The sequence below is a fragment of the Sapajus apella genome, unplaced genomic scaffold, assembly GCF_009761245.1.
Source record: "Sapajus apella isolate SASKATOON/1434 unplaced genomic scaffold, GSC_monkey_1.0 scaffold37, whole genome shotgun sequence".
Classification (NCBI taxonomy): domain Eukaryota; kingdom Metazoa; phylum Chordata; class Mammalia; order Primates; family Cebidae; genus Sapajus; species Sapajus apella.
Window position 1 is genome coordinate 9,084,198 of NW_022436977.1, and position 21,256 is coordinate 9,105,453.

Below are 21,256 nucleotides of genomic sequence, written 5' to 3' on the forward strand. Positions count from 1 at the left end.
ACACCAAAAGCAAAGGTAACCAAATAAATATTAGATAAACTGGACTTCATCAAAATTTAAAACTTTTGTGCCCCAAAGAGTACGATAAAGAAAGTGAAAGACAACCCACTATCTTTCAGTATCTGATCTGCAAATCATGTCTCTGATAAGGGCCTTGTATCTAAATACATCAAGAACTTAAAAGTTCTCCTTATTCAGTAATTTTTAAAAATTTAATTTAAAAAATGGATAAAGATCTTAACCGAAATTTATCCAAAGAAGATACACAAATGCCAACAGGCACATGAAAAGATGTTCAGTATCATTAGTTACTAGGTAAATGCAAATCAAAACCACAATGAGGTAACCCCTTTACACCTGCAGTATGGCTATAATCAAAAAGATAATCTAGTAGATGTTGGTGAGGATGTGGAAAAATTAGGACCTTCATGCACTACTGGTAGGCATGTAAAATGGTATGGGCAGTTTGGAAAACAGTCGGCAATTCCTCAAAAGGTCAACATAGCATTTCCATATGACCCAGCGATTCCATTCCTCACTATATAACCAAGAGAAATGAAAACATATATCCACACAAAAACTTATACATGAATATTCAAAGTAGGGTTTAAAACAGCCAAACAGTATAAACAACCCAAATAACCCAAAGCTACCAATTGATAAACAGATAAATTAAATGTATTATATCCATATAACAGAATATTAGTTGTCACTAAAAAGAAATAAAGTACGGATAGGTGCTGCAACGTGGATGAACCCTAAAAATATCTTTAAAAGTCAGTTACAAAAGACCACATATTATATGATTCCATGTATAGGAAATTTCCAGAACAAACAAATTTATTGAGATATCAAATAGATTAGTGGTTGCCTAGGGCTGTAAGGGATTGAGGGGAGCAGGGTCAGGGTGTGGTGGCTAAAGGGTATGAAGTGTCTTTTAGGGATTATGAAAATTGGTTGTAGTGACAGGTGTACAATTCTATGAAAACACCAAAAGCCACTGAATTGTATACTTTAAAAGGGAGACTTACATACATCTCAATAAAGTTGTTGAAAAATATTCTCTGTAAGGGGAAAGAGTTTTCAGTAAATCCTAATGAAATAACTGAACTGTCAAAATGGCATCTATACAAATGTGTAATATTAATAATTTTATTGTATCTTTGGAATTAAGTTAGAAAAAATACCAAAATAATTACCCTTTCTACTGAAGACAACTGTTGCTGTAATCCATCACACTTTTTGTTTGCTTCTTCGAAAAGAGTCTTATATTTTTCAACTTGAGACTGTTGCATATGAATTGTTCGCTGCTGTTTCATAAAATCTTCTTCAAAATTTTTTACTTGTAACTTTAAATTCTGAATTTCATCCTCCTGTAGTTATGAAATTATAGATTATGTGAAAAAACATAAGACTTGGTATCAAAACAAAGCAGAAAACAAAAAGAAGCTTCCTATGTTCTTTGATATTTATACACATTTCATGAAAAACAAATCACTGTCTGTCTTCAAAAATGGAAGTCAAATGTTTTATTTGCATTTAATAGCTTACACTACCACTTATAAGAGAATTCTAATTGTGACAAGAATTTAAGATATTTCAGCTCTGTGAAAATTCATCTCAGAATAAAGTTCAGTACTTATATACAATTTTTGAATTCAAAATTTAACTATGATTATATCTAAATAAAGCTATTCAAAAAATGTAATTGAAATTGCCCTATAATGTCTTTGAATATTAGAGCCTTTTAAGAGGTTTTCAAAACTTACCTTTTTATTGCATTCACATGCAACATTATCCAATTCTTCCTGCATAACATGGACTTTGGCCTTTAGAAATCTGAGCTGTGCTTCTGTGAATTTAAATAATTAAATTTACTGAGTTTTGCTGAATCTAAGATGACCTCAATTGTAGGACAGACCATTACTTTATAAAGAAGAAAATACTCAAGATGGGGAGTCTAATAGGAGATTATCTGTTAGGGGGCACTGTAGGCACAAACAGTCCTAACGTAAAGGTCAATGAGGAATAAATCCACTCAACAGAAAGAAACAATTCACTTAAGTTTGCAGATTGATTCACGCTCATCAGGGTGATCCAAATTACATATGAGAATTTAAAGTGGTCTCAGGTCTAATGACCCGGAGTGTTTGACAGGCACAGACATAAATCTTCTCTAACAAAACTCAGCTTCAATCCAGCCCTTGTGATTACAAAATGTCATTGACTGTAACAGAGATCCCAATTTCTGAGAAGTTAAAATGTAGTATATGTGTTTGTGAAGCAAAGAAATACACTAATACCTTACTGTCTAAGCTTTCTCCCACAAACCTTCAAGATCTATCTTTGGTACTTCACTGCCAGCAAAAGTTCATTATTCAATAATATCAGCAGTAAATCTTTTTGAAGTTTATAGGCCCATAAAGTAAATAAAGTAAAAACTGAACTTAGAAGGCACTCGTAAGTCATTCAGTCATTTGTTTAAAAAACACCAAGTGTCTACTATCACAGCGGAGACTATATGGCATAGTAGGTATATTATAAAACAACCCTTAACACGTCATGGAACTTTTCTTGAGGAAACACTTGGAACTGCTCTGACAAGTCATTAGGACAAATTCCACTAAGCCATACGCATGTGACATGTGAAACATAAAACATCTCCATACACACTTCCAGCTGTTTTGAAGTGCCCTCAGTGTTACCATGGAGCTGATGAATTTTGGTTGCCTCTAACCCTACCTAGGTCTCTGTGGCCTTAACTCTCCTTCCAGTCTCTCATGTAACTCCAGGTGAGTAGGGAATAGAGGGAAATGAAGAATTAAAAAATGTAAAGTTGGCAGTAGTTGGCCTCTGGGGGAAAGAAGGAAGAAAAAACAGGAAAGCATGACTTTTTCCATTCATTTTTCTCCCTAACTTTAACCTTAGTAACTCTATCTCAACCCTAACTCAAGAAGCTGAGTGCTCCCATGTCTGGAGGCCCACGGCAATAACCTCTGCTCCTCACTTGACCCTAGCTTTAATCTTACAAAGTAATCTGTGCTCCCAAACTACTTTATCTTTTTCACCCACATATAACCAAACCATTCCAAGCAATCATCTGAAATAAGAGGAAACTTTCCCAAAAGGGAAGACACCTAGGCCAAAGATATGAAAAAGAAAACAGAGGAGGGGACAAAGTTATAACAGGGCCATGAGACCTGTCACCATGTTCCTCTACCAAGGAATGATCAATGTCTTTCTCAAAAGCATCAAAAGAGACCTAAAGGCAACTTACTGCTCCACTTACCATCCCTTACCCTAACTACCCCTAGCTTGATTAGGTTAGTAAATACAGTAAGTGCAGAAGTAAATTGCTCCCTTATGACTAGTATGTAGCACAATAATTATTACACATATAAATTGTTAAGATTTTTCACAGAATCAGAGAATTTTAAAGATAAACTGACATGGTTTGGATCCGTGTCCCAAACCAAATCACATGATGAATTGTAATCCCCAGTGTTGGAGGTGAGGCCTAGTGGGAGGTAAATGAATTATGGAGGTGGTTTCTCATGAATGGTTTAGTATCATCTCTTTTGGTACTGTCCTCATGACCGTGAGTTCTCCTGAGATCTGGTTGTTTAAAAGCATGTCTCAGCTCCTCAGGAGGCTGAGGCAGGAGAATCGCTTGAACCCGGGAGGTGGAGGTTGCACTGAGCCAACAGTGCACCACTACTCACACCAGGTGAGATTCCTCACTCCTTGTTTGGCTGCTGCCATGACTGGAAGTTTCCTGAGGCCTTCCCAGAAGCAGAAACTGCCATGCTTCCTATACAGCGTGCAATACTGCGAGCCAATTAAACCTTTTCTTTATAAATTTCACAGTCTCAGGTATTTACAGAAGTGTAGGAACAAACAATACGTAAACTTTATGATCATCTAATACAAACTGCTAAATTTTCAAATGAATAAATTGGTATTACAGAGGGGCTAAGTGCCTTGCCTGTAGTCACAGTTAATTGCATTGTAGTTCAGCAGTAACTAGTCCATATATACTAAACTTACTTTGTTTCAATAGCATAGGAGGCTACTCATAAATTCAGTAATGTTTTTAGTTGATCTAAATTTAGTACTATTATTCTAGTGATATGCAAAGGATGAGTTAAGAAAAATTATACTCATTAGAAAACTCATTTGATGATTTTATCTGATGGAATGTCAATTCATTTGTCCTTTTGCATGTGTTGATTTAACTAAATAAAATTGAGCAACAGTAAATGAAAAGAATTCAGAAAAACTTTAATATTTTAACCATAAGGAATGGGTACTTTAAGTTGAAATGTATTCAATCAAACCAGTATAATACAGTCTTTTTTATTTTTCCTTTTTATAGTGGAAAATATGAAATATAAACAGAAGTAGGAGAGTTCGATGATCCCGACTTACCCCACTGCCTATCTTTAACAATAACTGACTGATGGCTGATTTTATTTCATCTATAATCCCATTCATTCCTCCCTCCACCATATCCTACTAGATTATTCTGAAACAAACCAAGATATCACAATACATTTTATAAATTTAAGAAATCGTTCCCCAGTATTTCTTTTTCTAAGTAACTGTGCTATAAAGATAAAAATAAAAAACAAAAGAAAATCTACCTGCTCCAATGTTGTTACTAGCACCAGAAAAAATGTCATCTATATATTCAGGTAAGCCTTCTTCCTCCAGTTGCCCTTCAATTTTGCTAAATGTTTCTGCAAGGGAAAAGTCTGAAAAATCCTCTGGAATGACAACATCGTTGGCAGTCTGTACATCAGAATATTTCAATTTAACACTAAAAAATAAAAATTAAATATGTATGTACATACATACCTATGAACAAAATAGGAAGGTAGAAAAGATACATGCCTTTTACCCAAATAAACAGATGAAAATTATTATAAATTTAAATATATGGTGAAATCTGTAATTAATATTTTTAAGGATTATATTACGAGACTACTATTACACATTTTAAATTTACGATGATGTCTACATATGATACTTTCAAGGACTATATTATAAGAGAATTAGCAGGTTTTTGGTCTTTATAAATCACATGACCAGAGCTAGAAAAGGCTTTATGAGGCCAGATAGTCTGGACTTTGCCTCCAAATAAGAGAATACCAAAACTAAGAGTACTGCCCTTGGCCTACTAGGTCAAATCCAGCCTGTAGCTTTTAAATTTACATGCTTCTGGAGAAAAACTGTACAAATTGACATCACCCTGGCCATAATTCTGCAAACAGCAAAGAAAAATACCTCTTGAGAAAGAATTACAGAGTGAAGCGCTATTAGCTCAATCAAAGAACATTTTATCCACACAAAGAAACACATTCTTATTGCGATCAATATTAAACAAAAAGTTGGGTTTGATTTTTTTAATGAAATGGAGAAGTAAGACAAAATAAAATTCATTTCTAAAGGCACTGAAAATGGGCCAGGCCTAATTCATTGACACAAAAACAGATTTATGGTTCTGAAAGCCAAATTCACTCTTAAAACATAAGCAAAGGCTTCAGAATTCTTTTCATTTTAATTTTTTTGTGGGTACGCAGAAGTTATACATATTTATGGGGTACACGAGATGCTTTGATACAGGAATGCAATATGAAATAAGCACATCATGGAGAAGGGGGTATCCATCTCAAGCATTTATTGTTTGAGTTACAAACAATCTAATTACACTCCTTATTTTAAAAAAGCAATTAAGTTATTATTGGCTACAGTCACCCTACTGTTCTATCAAATAGGTCTTGGGCTTCAGAATTCTATTTGAAAAACCACATTTTTTAAAAAAAACAAAATGTGACATTTGAAAAGATAGCCCTTCCCAGTTACATATACTTGTATGTATCGTGTATATTCTTTTTTGAAATCTATTGTATAGTTATTTTCTGTTCCTCATCACTTCACTTTTTCCCTCCCTTTTATTAAAAAAAAATTATTTAAACAAAAGACACAAAAATGAACAAAGAACTTTTCCAGAATTATAATGCAATTATCAGTCTGGGTAAGTAATGGACATATAAATTTTAAAACTTACTAAGAAGGTTGGTACAACCCAATCCCCCACCTTTGCTAGAAAGCCTCCTATCCCTGGGAGCATCTTGGGTCCCATTTTATGGTTATAATACTAAGCACTGTCTTGAATTCTTTCTCACCATAAACAACAAAATGAAAATTATAATTATACTATAGTCCTATTAAGAGCATGCCAAATCATTCTGCAGCTCAAAAGACAAAATAATGTGTGCACTTTGTCAAATACTCAAAAACTAGACTAGCTAGCCCATTTGGGAGAACTAGGCAGAGATAAAAAAACAAACAACCCCCTAACACACACACCAAGAAAACCCCTCAGTTGTAGTCACAGTTCTAAGAAAATAACTCACTAGAAATAACATATATAAAATTTTTTAATTTAGAAAGTTGGCTTAATGGAACAATATAAAATATCTGCTAATTGCTACAAAACATTTCTGAGTAGAAAATGTTCTAAGTTACTGAATGTGGGTAAGATATAAGTGGTGAAACTTTATGTTTAGGGTATAAAAAGATCTGGAGAAACAGAAAGAGATTAATAATTAAGAATGATGGTATTGTGAATTACGAAACTAAAAAAAGAAATACTTTGAAAACTATACTCTACCTTGAATTTGTTTTCCTTCCTTTATTTGCAGAGTGTAATTTGTTTTGAACCTTGCTTACAGGATCAATGTTTTTGGTCTTTGGCTACATGAAAAGAATTGAAAGTCTTTATTAATTAGAGTCTAATCATTTGCTAAAGAAAGCAATACAGTAACACAAAGAATTGCTATTTTGCTACACAGAAAAACCGCTATTTTCATGGAATTAATAAAAATGTATTTTCAGAAATATCATAACTATATAGCTGGAAAAGACCTAGATAACACCAGAACCAAGAAATTCAAGGATCAGGAAAATGAGTCCTAAAGAGTCAAAGGTATTCAGCTAGCCAGTGGAATGTCATTAATAAATCTGGACGTTCTGATTCACAGATTTTAATTTTCCTCATGAACCAGTTATTTCCCAGGCAGGCCTTGGTGCCCTTCAGGTATACATTTCCCTCGGCTTAGGTCTCCATGGGTGGGAAACATAGATCCCAGTATGCTCTACACCTGGAAGAGTGATCTCTACACTGTAAATATTTAAATAAATAAATACTTTTCAAATCACCTTCTTTGTATATGAGTATCATTCTTTTCAATTCTTCTACTAGATTTAAGCTTCAGAGAAAAAAACAAAAACCCTCAGTTTACAAAGTCATTTCACCTAGAATTTTTTCCACTGTACCTCCAAATTATTCAGTGAAATTATGAGACAACAAAGGATTCCATTTATTTTATGAGTGACATTTCACAAATGTGTCCCTCTGAGTATCAAGGTTGATATTCTATTTCTGTTGAGTCATACCCCTTCTCTTTGTCTAAAAAAGGCTGAAAAATAACCTAAGTTCTACAAAATGTAACTGAACTCACAGAAAGTTTGATTTCATACCTTCGTTTCTGAATGAAGATGAACTATCCCTTCGGATGGTAATGGACCTCTACAGATCAAAAATAAATATTATACACTGGTAACAGATGACACTGAGTTGAGACAATGAAATTCAACAATTATATTTGAAAGGGAAAACACTGAACAATCAAGTAGACTTTGCTATAATTCCAGTTATCCACATGCTAATTTATTTTGAATGAGTACTGTAAACAAGAAAAATGCTTTGGTTATATAATTTGCCTTTGAGAAGATACAATATAATGCCAATATTCTTCTAGGAAAATGTAGCAAAAATTTTAATGAATGGAAATTATAAAGAGTGATTACTGGCTATCCACCCCAGTTACTCATTTTACAAACAATTCACCACAGGGCTTTTTATTGTGAGCCCACTCAATGTTACGGTTCTTCTAACGCACTTAAACATTTGGCCAGTGCCTGTTTTCCTCATTATACTGTGAACTCTGCAAGGGTGGAAATCATGTCTGTCCTGTACAATATTTTATACCTAGTCCATTTAAAAGCTTATATGCCAGGTACTACCGGCATAAGTATTTGCTGAGTGCATGAATAGCTACACCCAAAATGCAATTCGTTTTTATACACAAGGTTTTCAAAATATATTTGTAGTTTAAAACAAGGAGTATTTATGGAGGTCTGCAAACTATGTCCCACAGGTTGAATCCACCCACTCATTCATTTATATATTATCTATGGCTCTCTTCACACTATAGTCTTAAAGTTAAGGAGGTACAACACAAACCATATAGCCCACAAATCTAAAAATATTTGCTATCTGTCCCTTTACAGAAGGTCTGCCTAACCCTGATCTATAGTCTCGGGCACTGTATTAGTATCTCTGAAAACATACCATGTTAGCATCTATTATTGCTATGAAGAAACTCCACCATATCTGCTGAGAACTCCTAACCATTATAGGGGACATACAACTAAAATTATTTTCCATCAGATACCTCCTGCTGAGATAGCCATGCATAAATTTTTTCAGTATTAAATGCAAAGATATACTTGGATAAACTTCTTAACTATTAGAAATATCTCTGGGAAGAAAAAAAGGCTTTCAAAATATGTTAAAAATTACAGAAACTAAAGAATCATTCTCACAAAGGACATGAAAATGTTTCCAAATATTATACAAATTTTAAGTGCCCTCTTTAATCTTCCTCATTTGAAATTAATGTTTGTTATTTCCTTAATACATTTTCTGTACCTTTCATTCCATTCCCGAACACACATGCATACATATCAGCCAAAGGACATTTAAGGGTTATATGTCTCCATCAGGTTTCGCAGTGATATTACTTTGTTAGTGTATTTCTGTCAAAAATGAGCTATAATATGGTCTTCTTACTGTTGTTTAACTCCATGCAACGTTTGTTTGTAATGCGATGGAAATGACTGTATGGTAAACCATGCTCCAGGCTGACTGGAAGATATGTATACTGTGTTATTAGAAAACTAAACTCTGGTTTCCCCATCACATTTTTTGACAGAGTCATCCTGAATGTTGAAGACCTATTATAATATACTCTTCCTAACTATAATTATTTAGGTAGAATATCATTGTTCCAACCTGAAGTGAATGGCTTCTTCATAGAATTATCTCCCATATTCAGCCATTCCCAACTGTTCACCAAATGCCATGTTTTACATGGTAAAAGCCATCTGTTCAAATAGTAACAATAAGAGAAAAAAACTATCTGATCTAGGTAAATAGAGCATCACAAGAACATCATCTTCTGTTAGCATCATTTCAGTTCTTTAATTTACTGGACAAATGCCATGTCTAATCTTACATATAATCTAAATTTTGGAATTCTGATAATTTAAATATCTTTTTTCATAGAATATCAGAGTATTACATATAATAAGGATAAGTGGTTTCATGTTATATGTACACAAAAATATGTATATCAAAATATAAACATATTTAATTGATGTACTTTAAAAATACTCAAAAGCAACACACATTAACTTCTTGGAAGATCAGGTCTGTTTACTCACCAGTGTAATACCAGTAACTAGACCTGACACAGTGTTCAAAAATTTTTTTCCTTCAGGTTTATGATTGATATCTCATATAATATACTCTTTTGAGTATACAGTTCAATACATTTTAGCAAATGCATATGGTCACATAAACACAACCACCACCAAGACAGGGTATTTCCATCATCTCAAAAAGTTCCCTTGTGCTGTTTGTTAGTCCCCTAACCCCTACCCAAACCCCAGACAACCACTTTTGACTTCTGTCCCTAAAGTACTACCATTTCCAGAGCCTCAAATAAGTGGAAACATAGATTATGTAGCTTTTCTAGCCTGGCTTCTTTCACTTAACAACTATGTTATTATTCTATTAGTAGTTCATTGCTTTTTACTGCCAAGTAGTATTCTATTGCATGGATACACCATAATTTGTTTATCCAGCCACCATTTGATAAATACTAAAATATTTCCAAGTTTTGGTAATTATTATTAAAACTGCTCTAAAAATTTACATGCAGGTTTTTTTGTGAACATATGTCTATATTTCTCTTGGGTAAATATCTAGGAAGAGAAATACTGGATCACATGCAATAATTATTTTTGAATAAATGAATAATGTCCCAATATTTCACATGAGCCAAATATTCTCCCATGTCAGTAATAAACTTCTCTTTTGTTTCTAAACCCTGTAGGGCCATGCAGCTCTTACAGCCTGCTTCTTAATCTCGGAATACTGGGAGGTGGGAGACCCATAGTTATTTTAATATTTTTAAAGCCACAAATAATTTTAGTCCATTCTTAAAGTTTGCCAATAAAACTTCCCCCAAATTAGTGAGTTTCTTCCCTAATTTCAGTCAGTTCTACATGCCATTACATCACCTACAATTCTTTTCAGGACTAATTATTTATTTCTTCACCTGGCCTCTCTTTCTCAATTTAAAAATGGGTTACTTGTATACTGTCAAGCTTCTAAGGAGAGACTATAGCTGTAGTTAGGTCTTTGTCGTGGGTCATTTTATCCAAATAAAAAGTTTTACCATGTGCCATTTAATCTGATCCTTTCCCTGAGGAGCCTGAATCCATTGAAAAATTTTATCAGTGGTCATGAAGTCCACATGTTTAGTCTGATATTTGCCTCAAGGCTGAATTTTGATAGGTTTCTGTTCCTGAAACATTTTCTCAATTTTACATTGTAATTCTTGAGGTCTAAAACCACCTTACTTCACAACTCCACAATTACAACAAGGGCAATCAAGAGTGTGCTACTGTCATCACAGCTATATACATCAGTGGAACACTTATCAAAGTCCAAAAATAAAAACCGTATGTCTGTGGTCAACTGATTTTTGACAAGAGTGCTAAGAACATTCAATGGGGAAAGAATAGTCTTCTCAACAAATAATGCTGAACAAATGGATATCCATGTGCAAAAGAATGGAGGTTGGCTTAATATCACAAACAAAAATTAATTCAAAATGGATCAAAGAATCTGAATGTAAGAGTTAAAACCATAAAGCTCTTCAAAGAAATCATGGTTGTAAATCTTTGTGCCTCTGAATTAGATAATCAGGTATTCTCTTTTATTTCTGCTTGCAAATCAGCCAATTCTTTCCCAAAGTTGTCTCTTTAAGAGTACATCCTGCTAATATTCTGTGTTCCATCCTCTTTCCCTAGAGAACAAGTTCATTAGACCACTGCTGTGCCTCCCAAATTACCACAAATGTCAGTTTTACTACATTCATTGCTGCTATGTAACATTAATCCTCTATCTTTTCACCCCCCAGTATCAGTTTCCTTGCTGGCTCTTCCCTAACTGCTAAGGTAATGCCATACTTCTGAGTTTTTTTACACAGCATTCCAATCCCAATACCAATTTCAACATTAGCAAAAACAAGCAGGATAGTAACCTGAAAATTCCAGTGGCTTCATTGATTCAATATAGCAGCAGAGGGGGAGAAAAGCTGTTTTTTCAACATGTTCCACATATGGTCACCCAGAGACCAGGCTAGGAGAATTTACCAATTGGAATTCTACTCATCTGCATGGCATGGAAAGTCAGCTGGACATTCGCTCACCAATTCTTATCTATTCTGGCTTGGAAGAGATTAACTAAATTTCTGTTCATAGCCCACTGACAACTGTAAGAGACTTGGAACATTTGGTGATCATGATTGCCTCCGCTACAGTCTGATTTCATAGTTAATTAATGACATAGGTTCTACACTTTTCCTGTTTCCTCTAAAGTTTTTGAAATGAAGACAAGAATATACATTTCAAAGTAATATTCTGAAAATTACATGAGATAAAGAAGGTAAAGGGCTTGCACTGTATCTTACTGGTATAAGCCCCCTATAAAAACATTATTCTTCAAATGGTAGATTTTCAATGTTACATGCAAAAAGATCTTACATAGTAAAAGATCCATACACATCATTAAAATTAAAGGTGTTTGAGAATTTAAGTTACTTACCTTAAACTATAATCATCTTTGTCATCACATGATTTCACTTGTGTTGAAAGAGGCCTAGATCGTACTTCTTGCCGATCTCTCTTAAATGAGTAAAGATAGGTCATATATCACGTAGAAAAAAAAACAAGCCACTAAGATATATTCAAGTGCCTCTCTGAACACTCATCATTTCAGAACTGTCCAAGGTTTCCATAACGTAAAGGAACAGAATTCTATATGCTGTAGTATGAAGATAAAGTCTATAATACTAGTTGTACCTTCCATTTGTTCTGGGTTAAAAAAATTCCATCCTAAGTAGAAAATGTAAGAATATCAAGGCCTTTACATAATATTTATAACTCCGGCTTCCCCATCTCTTTAGAGCCTTCCACCTTATACAGCACACAATGGAAATTAGGAGGCACAAGAAATGAAAAAAATAAATTCACTTAATGGGCAGAAAAACTTATATTGGGAAAAACTTAATATTGAGAAGATGCTAAAATGTGAAAATGCTAAAAATGATGTATCAGTAGTAAAAGCTTTTGGCAAAGACACATCAAGAAATGAAAGTGAGGCAAGATGGTGAAATAGAAGCCCACACTGTTCATACCATCTGCAGGAACACCAGATTTTAACAACTACCTGAACACAAAAACACCATCACAAGAACTGAAAATCAGGTGAGCAATCACAGTACCTGGATTTAACTTCATATCTTTGAAAGAGACATTGAAGAAGGTTGGACAGATAGTCTTAAATCGCTGACACCACCCCTCTCTGACTCCCTCCTGCAGTGCCTGTGCAGCCTAAAGAGTCTGTGCACATTGGGGAGGGAGAGCACAGTGACTGGGGGACTGTACATTAAACTCAGTGTTGTCTCGTCAGAGAGGAGAGGAAGGTCATGTGGGGCTAACGCAGTACCTATGCATGGAGGAAGTATTTGGACCAGCTATAGCCAGAGGAAAAACTGCCCATCCTATGGGTCAGAACTTAAGTTTCTCAGCAAGTCTCACCACCACAGGGCAAAGTGCTCTGGGGTCCTAGGTAAACTTGAAGGGCAGTCAAGGACACAGGGATTCCAATTTCTAGGCAACTCCTAGTGCTGAGCTCAGCTCAGAGCCAGAGGACTAGGGTGGGACCTAGAGAGACACCAACTGTAACCTAGGGAGACATCAACTGGGGCACTAAAGGATTGCTTACACCACGCCTTCCCCAACACCAGCCAGTGCAGTTTGCAGCAACAAAAGTAGCTTCTTCCTTCTGTTTAAGGAGAGGAAAGAAGAGAAAAAAGAGGATGTTGTCTTGCATCTTAGATACCACCTCAGCCATGGAAGGCAGCCAATATGGTGCCAGGTACAGTCACTAGGCCACCATTATAAGCCCTAGCTCCTGAATGACATATATAAACACACCCTGGGCCAAGAGAGAAGCTGCTGCCTTGAAGGGAAGGACCCAGTTCTGACAGCATTCATCATCTGTGTACCAAAGAGACCATGGGCCAAAAATAACAGCAGCAATGCCAAGGTATTAATAGTATGCCATGGGCCTTGGGTTCTGAGACATACTGACTTCAGGGGTGACCCAGCACATTCCCACTTGCAGTGACTACTCTTTCTGCTTGTGAAGGCAGATGGAAAAGTAAAGGGGCCTCTGTCATTGCACCTTATGTATCAGCACAGTCACAGCAGGGCAGAGCACCAAGTGGGCTCTTGTGGTCCTGTGGCTCCTGTTTCCAGGAGTTGACTCTTAGACAGCATTTACAGACTTGCCCAGGGACAGAGGGGAGCCCATTGCCCTGAAAGGTGAGTCCCAGGCCTGGCAGCATTCACCACAACCTGACTGAAAAGCCCTTGGGCTTTAAGTGAACACTAGCAGTGGCCTGGCAAAACCCTGCTATGGACTAATGGTGGTCGTGACGACAAGGAGAGGCTCCTCTGCCTGTGGAAAGGGAAGGGAAGAGCAGAAAGGACTTTATGTTGTAGTCTGAGTGCCAGCTTAGCCACAAAACACTAGAACACCAGACACATTTCTAAGATTTTTAAATTTTAATCTCTGACTCCTAGACAGCATCTGTGGACCCACCCAGGGCTTGTGAGAAGGACACAAACCTGGCTGGCCTCATCACCTGCTGATTGTAGAGTGCAAGGGTCTCAAGTGAACATAGGTGGTAGCCAGGTAGTGTTCACAACGGGTTGTAGGCAAGATCTAGTGCTCTTCTGGCTTCAAGTGTGACCCAGCACAATCCCAGTGGTGCTGTGCAGGGACTGCTTGCATTGCCATACCCCCCGTTTCAGGTAGCTCAGCACAAAGAGAAAGAGACTCCATTTGTTTGGGAGAAAGTAAAGGAAGGGAACAAGAACCCAGGGAATTCTTCTGGCTCTTATCCAAGACCACCAAGGCCTCTAAGAGTCTACCAGAATCCTAGTGATATTGGGTAGGGGACCTAAGTCCCTTCAAATAAACGGAAAGTCTTCTCAAGAAAGATGGGCACAGGTTGGGTGCGGTGGCTCACGCCTGTAATCCACCACTTTGGGAGGCCGAGGCGGGTAGATCACGAGGTCAAGAGATTGAGACCATCCTGGTCAACATGGTGAAAACCCCGTCTCTACTAAAAATACAAAAAATTAGCTGGGCATGGTGACGCGTGCCTGTAATCCCAGCTACTCAGGAGGCTGAGGCAGGAGAATTGCCTGAATCCAGGAGGCATAGGTTGTGGTGAGCCAAGATCATGCCATTGCACTCCAGCCTGGGTAATAAGAGCGAAACTCCATCTCAAAAAAAAAAAAAGAAAGATGGGCACAAATAAGACGAGAATGTGAACACTACAATACTTAACTCTTCAATGCCTAGACACTGACAAACATCTACAAGCATCATGATTATTCGGGAAAACATGACTTTGCCAAATGAACTAAATAAAACACCAGTGACGAATCCTGGAAAAACAGAGACGTGACCTTTCAGACAGTGAATTCAAAATAGCTGTTTTGAGAAAACTCAAAGAAACTCAAATAACAGAGAAGAAATTCAAATTTCTATCAGATAAATTTAACAAAGAGATTGAAATAATTGTAAAGGATTGAGCAGAAATTATGGAGTTAAAAATGCAACTGACATACTGAAGACTGCATCAGCATCTCCTAACAGCAGAACTGATCAAGCAGAAGAATTAGTAGTCTTGAAAACATGCTATTTGAAAATACAGTCAGAGGAGACAAAAGAAAAAAGAATGATGCATGCCTGTAAGATCTAGAAAACAGACTCAAAAGGGCAAATGTAAGTGTTATTGACCTTAAAGAAGAGACAGAAAGACAGACAGAGGTAGAAAGTTTATTTGAAGGGATATCAGAGAACTTCCCAAACCTAGACAAAGATATCAGTGTTCAAATACAAGAAGATAATAGAACACCAAGCAGATTTAAACCAAAAAAGACGACCTCAAGGCATTTAATAACCAAACTCGCAAAGGTCAAGGATAAAGAAACGATCCTAAAAACAGCAAGAGATAAAGAACACAAAAAGAAGCTCCAATACATCTAGCAGCAGACTTCTCAGTGCAAATCTTACAGACCAGGAGACAGCGGCATGATGTTTTTAAAGTGCTAAAGGAAAAAAAAATCATTTACCTTAGAATAGTTTATCCAGTAAAAATAGCCTTTATTATTATTATTATTATTTTAAAATCTAACCTTGATGAATAAAACTAAATGTTTATTTACACCAAAGAATTCCAACACTGGACCTTTCACATATGAAGGACAAAGAATTATATATGTACACACACAGCAAGGGGTGGCAGGGCTGTAACAAGAGAGTTTATAATCTTTAAACATGAAAGAGAATAACAGAACTTTCCAGAAAAACAAAAGCTGAGGCATTCCATCAACACTAGACCTGTCCTACAAGAAATGCTAAAGGTAATTCTTTAACAGAAAAGAATGTTAATGAGTAAGAAGAAATCATCTCAAGGTACAAAACTCACTGGTAATAGTGAACACATAGAAAAATACAGAATATTATAACACCGTAACTGTGTATAAGCTACTCTCAAGTAGAAAGACTAAATGATGAACCAATTAAAAATAATAATTACAACAACTTTTTAAGACATAGACAGTACAATGAGATAAACAGGAACAAGTTAAAAACTAGGGAGGTAAGAGTACAGAGTTTTTATTACTTTTCTTTTTGCATGTTTGTTTATGTAATCAGTGTCAACTTGTCATCAGCTTAGATTGATGGCTTACAAGATACTATTTGCAAGCCTCACAGTAACCTTAAGTCAAAAAACATACAATGACCACACAAAAAATAAAAATCAGGAAATTATACCACAAGAAAAAATCACTTTCAATAAAAAGAAGACAGGAAGGGATACTACAAGACAACCAGAAAACAAATAATGAAATGGCAGGATTAAGTCCCTTATTAGTAATAACCCTCAATGTAAGTGGACTAAATTCTTCAATCAAAAGATAGACTGAATGGATGATGAAACAAGACCCCATGATCTGTTGCTTACAAGAAACACACTTCACCTATAAAGATATACATAGACTGAAAATAAAAGGGTAGAAAAAGATACTCTACACCAATGGAAACAAACAAACAAAAAGGCAGGAGAACCTATACTTAAACAAAATAGATTTCAAAACAAAAACTGTAATAAGACACAAAGAAGGTCATTATATAATGCTAATGGGGTTCACCCAACAACAGGATATAATCACTGTAAATATATATGGTCACAACACTGGAGCACCCAGATACATAAAGCAAATATTATTTGAGCTAAAGGGAGAGCTACACCACAATACAATAATAGCTGGAAACCTCAGCACCACTTTTAGCACTAAACAGCTCTCCCAGAAATTCAACAACCATCAGACTTAATCTGCACTACAGAACAAAAGGACCCAACAGACATTGCAGAACATTTCATCCAAAGACTACAGAAGACACATTATTCTTCTCAGCATATATATCCTCCTCAAAAACAGGCCATGTATTTTAGGTCACAAAACAAGTTGTAAAATATTTTAAAAACTGAAACAATATCAAGCTTCTTCTCTGAACGCATGAAATAAAACTAGAATAAGAACAACTTTGGAAACTATACAAAGACATAGAAATTAGGCAATATGCTCCTAAATGACCAATGGGTCAATGAAGAAATTAAAAAGGAAATTCAGAAATTTCTTGAAACAAATGATAATGGAAACACAACATACCAAGATCTACGAGATAGACTGAAAACAGTACTAAGAGGGAAACATGTAGCTGTAAGTGCCTATAACAAAAAAGAATAAAAATTTCAAATAAATGAATTAGCAACGCATCTTTTTTTTTTCCTTTCTGTTTTCTCCTCCAGAGATTCACTCTGTTGCCCAGGTTGTAGTGTAGTGGCACAATCATGGCTTACTACAGCCGGGACGTCCCTGGGCTCAATAATCCTTCCTCCTTAGCCCCCCAAGTAGTTGGGACTGCAGGCATGCACCACCACATCTGACTAATTTGTATTTTTTGTAGAGATGGAGTTTCACCATGTTGCCCAGGCTGGTCTCAAACTTCTGGGCTCAAGTAATCCATTTGCCTTGGCCTCCCAAAATGCTGGGATTACAGGCATCAGCCATCACATCCAGCAAACAATGTATCTTAAAGAACCAGAAAAGCAAGAGCAAACCAAATCCAAAATTACCAGGAGAAAAGATGAAGATCAGAGCAAAAATAAATGAATTTGAAATGAAGAAAAGATCAATGAAACAAAAACGTTTTTTTTAAAAGATAAGCAAAATTAGCAGAGTAACAAAGAAGGGAGATAACCCAAATAAATACAATTAGAGATTAAAAATGAGACATTACAACTGACACTGCAGAAATTCAAAGGCTCGTTAGTAGCTATTATGAGCAACTATATGCCAAGAAATTGGAAAATCTAGAGGAAACCAATAAATTCCTAGACACACACATACAACCTACCAAGATTGAACCATAAGAAATCCAAAACCTAAACAGAACAATAACAAGTAACAAGATTGAAGCCATAATAAAACAATTTTCCCAGTAAAGAAAAGCCCAGGACATGATGACTGCACTGCTGAATTCTATCCAACATTTAGAGAACTAATACCAATCCTACCCAAACTATTTCGAAAATTAGAGGAGGAGGGAGTACTTCCAAACTCATTTTATGAGGCTAGTGTTACCCTGATACAAAACCAGACAAAGACACATCAAAAAAAGAAAAGTACACACCAATCTCTCTAATGAATGTTGATGTAAAAATCCTCAAAAAATACTAGCAAACTGAATTCCATAACACATTAAAAATATCATTTGCCCTGACCACATGGGATTTACCCCAGGGATGCAAGGCTGGTTCAACATACACAAATCAATCAATGTGATACATCATATCAACAGAATGAAGGACAAAAACCATATGATGATTTCAACTGATCCTGGAAAAGCATTACATAAAATTTAACATCCCTTCATGATAAACACTTAAAAAACTAGGTATGAAAGGAACAGACCTCAATATAATACTAGCTATATATGACAGACCCACAGCTAGTGTCATACCAAATGGGAAAAACTGAATGCCTTTCCTTTAAGAACTGGCCCATTTTCACCACTGTTATTCAACACAGTACTGAAAGTCCTAACTAGAGCAATCAGACAAGACAAAGAAATAAAGGACATTCAAATCAGAAGGAAGAACTCAAATTATTCTTGTTTGCAGATGGTGTGCTCTTATATTAGGAAAAAACTAAAGACTCCATCAAAAATTATTAGAAGTGATAAACTCAGTAAAGTTGCAGAATACAAGATCAACATACAAAAATCAGTAGCGTTTCTATATGCCAATGGTCAACAATTGGAAACAAAATAAAAAAGTAATCTCACAAATAAAAAAGTAAGGGCCACAAATAAAATTAAATACCTAGGAGTTAACATAACCAAAGCAGTAAAAGATCGCCACAACAAAAACCATAAAACATTAATGCAAGAAACCGAAGAGTTCACAAAAAAAATGAAAAGATATTTCATGTTCATGGATTAGAAAAATCAGTATTGTTAAAATGTCCATACTACCCAAAGCAATCAACAGACTCAGTGCAACCCCTTTCAAAATACCAATTGCATTTTCACATAAATAGAAAAAACAATCCTAAGATTTATACAAAATCGCCAAAGTCCCAGAACAGCCAAAGCTATGTTAAGCAAAAGGAGCAAAACTGGATAAATCATATTACCTGACTTCAAATTATACTATCAAGCTACAGTAACCAAAACATCACTGAAGTGGCATAAAAACGGACACACAGACCAATAGAACAGAATAGAGAAAAATCCAGAAACAAATCCACACACATACAGTGAACTCATTTTTGACAAAGTTGCCAAGAACACATACTGGATAAAGGACAGTCTCTTCAATAAACGTTGCTGGGAAAACTGAATATCCACATGCAGAAGAGCAAGACTAGACAACCTTCCTCTTCCCATATACAAATATTAAATCAAAATGGATTAAAGACTTAAACCTAAGAAGTTAAAACTATGAAATTACTATGAAGAAGAAAACATTGGGGAAACAGGACATTGGAGTAGACAATGATTTCTTGAATAATATGCCACAGGCACAGGTAACCAAAGCAAAAATGGACAAATGGGATCACATCAAGTTAAAAAGGTTCTGCAGTGAAGGAAACAATCAATAAAGTGAAGAGACAACCCACAGAATGGGAGAAAATATTTGCAAAACTACTCATCACAAAGGATTACAAGGCAGAAAATATACAGAGCTCAAACAACCCTATAGGAAAAAAATCTAATAACCCAATTCAAAAATGGGCAAAAGATCTGAATAGACATTTCTCAAAAAAAAAAAAAAAACAACAACAAAAAAAACAGCAAACAGACATTAAAAAACGTGTTCAACATCACTGATCATCAGGGAAATGCAAATCAAAACTACAATATCATCTCACCTTTGATAACATGGCTTATATCCAAAAGACAGGCATTAACAAATGCTGGTGAGGATGTCGAAAAAGGGAACCCTGGTACACTGTTGGTAGGAATGTAAATTAGTACAACCACAAAGGAAACAGTTTGGAGGTTCCTCAAATAATTAAAGTTATCATATGATCCAGCAATCCCACTGCTGGGTATATGCCCCAAAGAGGGGAAATCAGTATATCAAAGAGATACGTGCACTTCCATGTTTGTCACAGCACTATTCGCAACAGCCAAGATCTGGAAGCAACCAAAGTGTCCTCGAACAAATGAACAGATAAATAAAATGTGGTACGTATACACAATGGAGTACTGTTCAGCCATAAAAGATAACGAGGCCCTGGCACTTGCAACAACATGGATGTAACTGGAAGTCATTGAGTGAAATAAGCCAGGCACAGAAAGACAAACATCACATATTCTCACTTATTTGAGGTATCTGAAAATCGAAACAACTTAACGTGGAGATAGAGAGTTAAGCATGGTTACCAGAGGTTGGGAAGGATAGTGGGGGATGCAGGGGAGGGAGATAAGGATGGTTAATGGGTATAAAAAAATAGTTAGAAAGAATGAATAGTATCTAGCATTTGAGAGTACACAGGTTTATTATGGTCAAAATAATTGTACATTTTAAAATACTAAAGAGTATAATTGGATTGTAACACAAAGGACAAATACTTGAGGGATGGATACCCCATTTTCCATGATGTGATTATTACACAATGCATGCCTGTATCAAAATATCTCATTTACCTCATAAATATACACACTTACTATATAACTACAAACATTAAAATTTTAAAAAAGAGAGAGTAAACAAAAATTAAATAGGAGAAACCTTATATTGTTCGCTTCTGCAGGGGTGGGAATCCACTCCTCAACCCCTTTTCTAGCTTGTCTCAGTTTTCTATTATGTTTTTATTTGTAGGGAGAAATTCTTTTTAGGGGGCTCTCTAAGCAGAAAATGTAATAATCTGTCATTCTACTATAATGTGGGGTCCTTTTGTACAAGTATTTTCCTACTCTTCAGACACTGGCAAAAACTAAAAGGTGAAATAAAAATATTTTTAGTAAAACATTTAATTATAAATCTAACTAGCAAATCTGTAGCCATTATCAAAATATGTTACTTTAAATGTTATGTATGATACATTTCTTATTCCTTAACAAATAATCATTTATTTGTACAAGGCATTAAGATAAAATATTGCCTAGGTTTTCTTC

At 35.5% G+C, this 21,256-nt stretch overlaps 1 protein-coding gene across 1 annotated transcript in view; it reads right to left on the bottom strand.

Annotated features, from left to right (window-relative positions):
* TEX9 (testis expressed 9) overlaps window positions 1–21,256 on the bottom strand; it is a 72,215-nt gene that overhangs the window by 41,519 nt on the left and 9,440 nt on the right. Inside the window, exons 4-9 of the mRNA XM_032297873.1 lie at window positions 12,026–12,105; window positions 7,546–7,594; window positions 6,677–6,759; window positions 4,644–4,819; window positions 1,770–1,852; window positions 1,200–1,373 (exon numbers count right to left, since the gene is read on the bottom strand). Coding sequence (XP_032153764.1) covers window positions 1,200–1,373; window positions 1,770–1,852; window positions 4,644–4,819; window positions 6,677–6,759; window positions 7,546–7,594; window positions 12,026–12,105 — 645 coding nt within the window. The remainder of the gene's footprint in view (window positions 1–1,199; window positions 1,374–1,769; window positions 1,853–4,643; window positions 4,820–6,676; window positions 6,760–7,545; window positions 7,595–12,025; window positions 12,106–21,256) is intronic.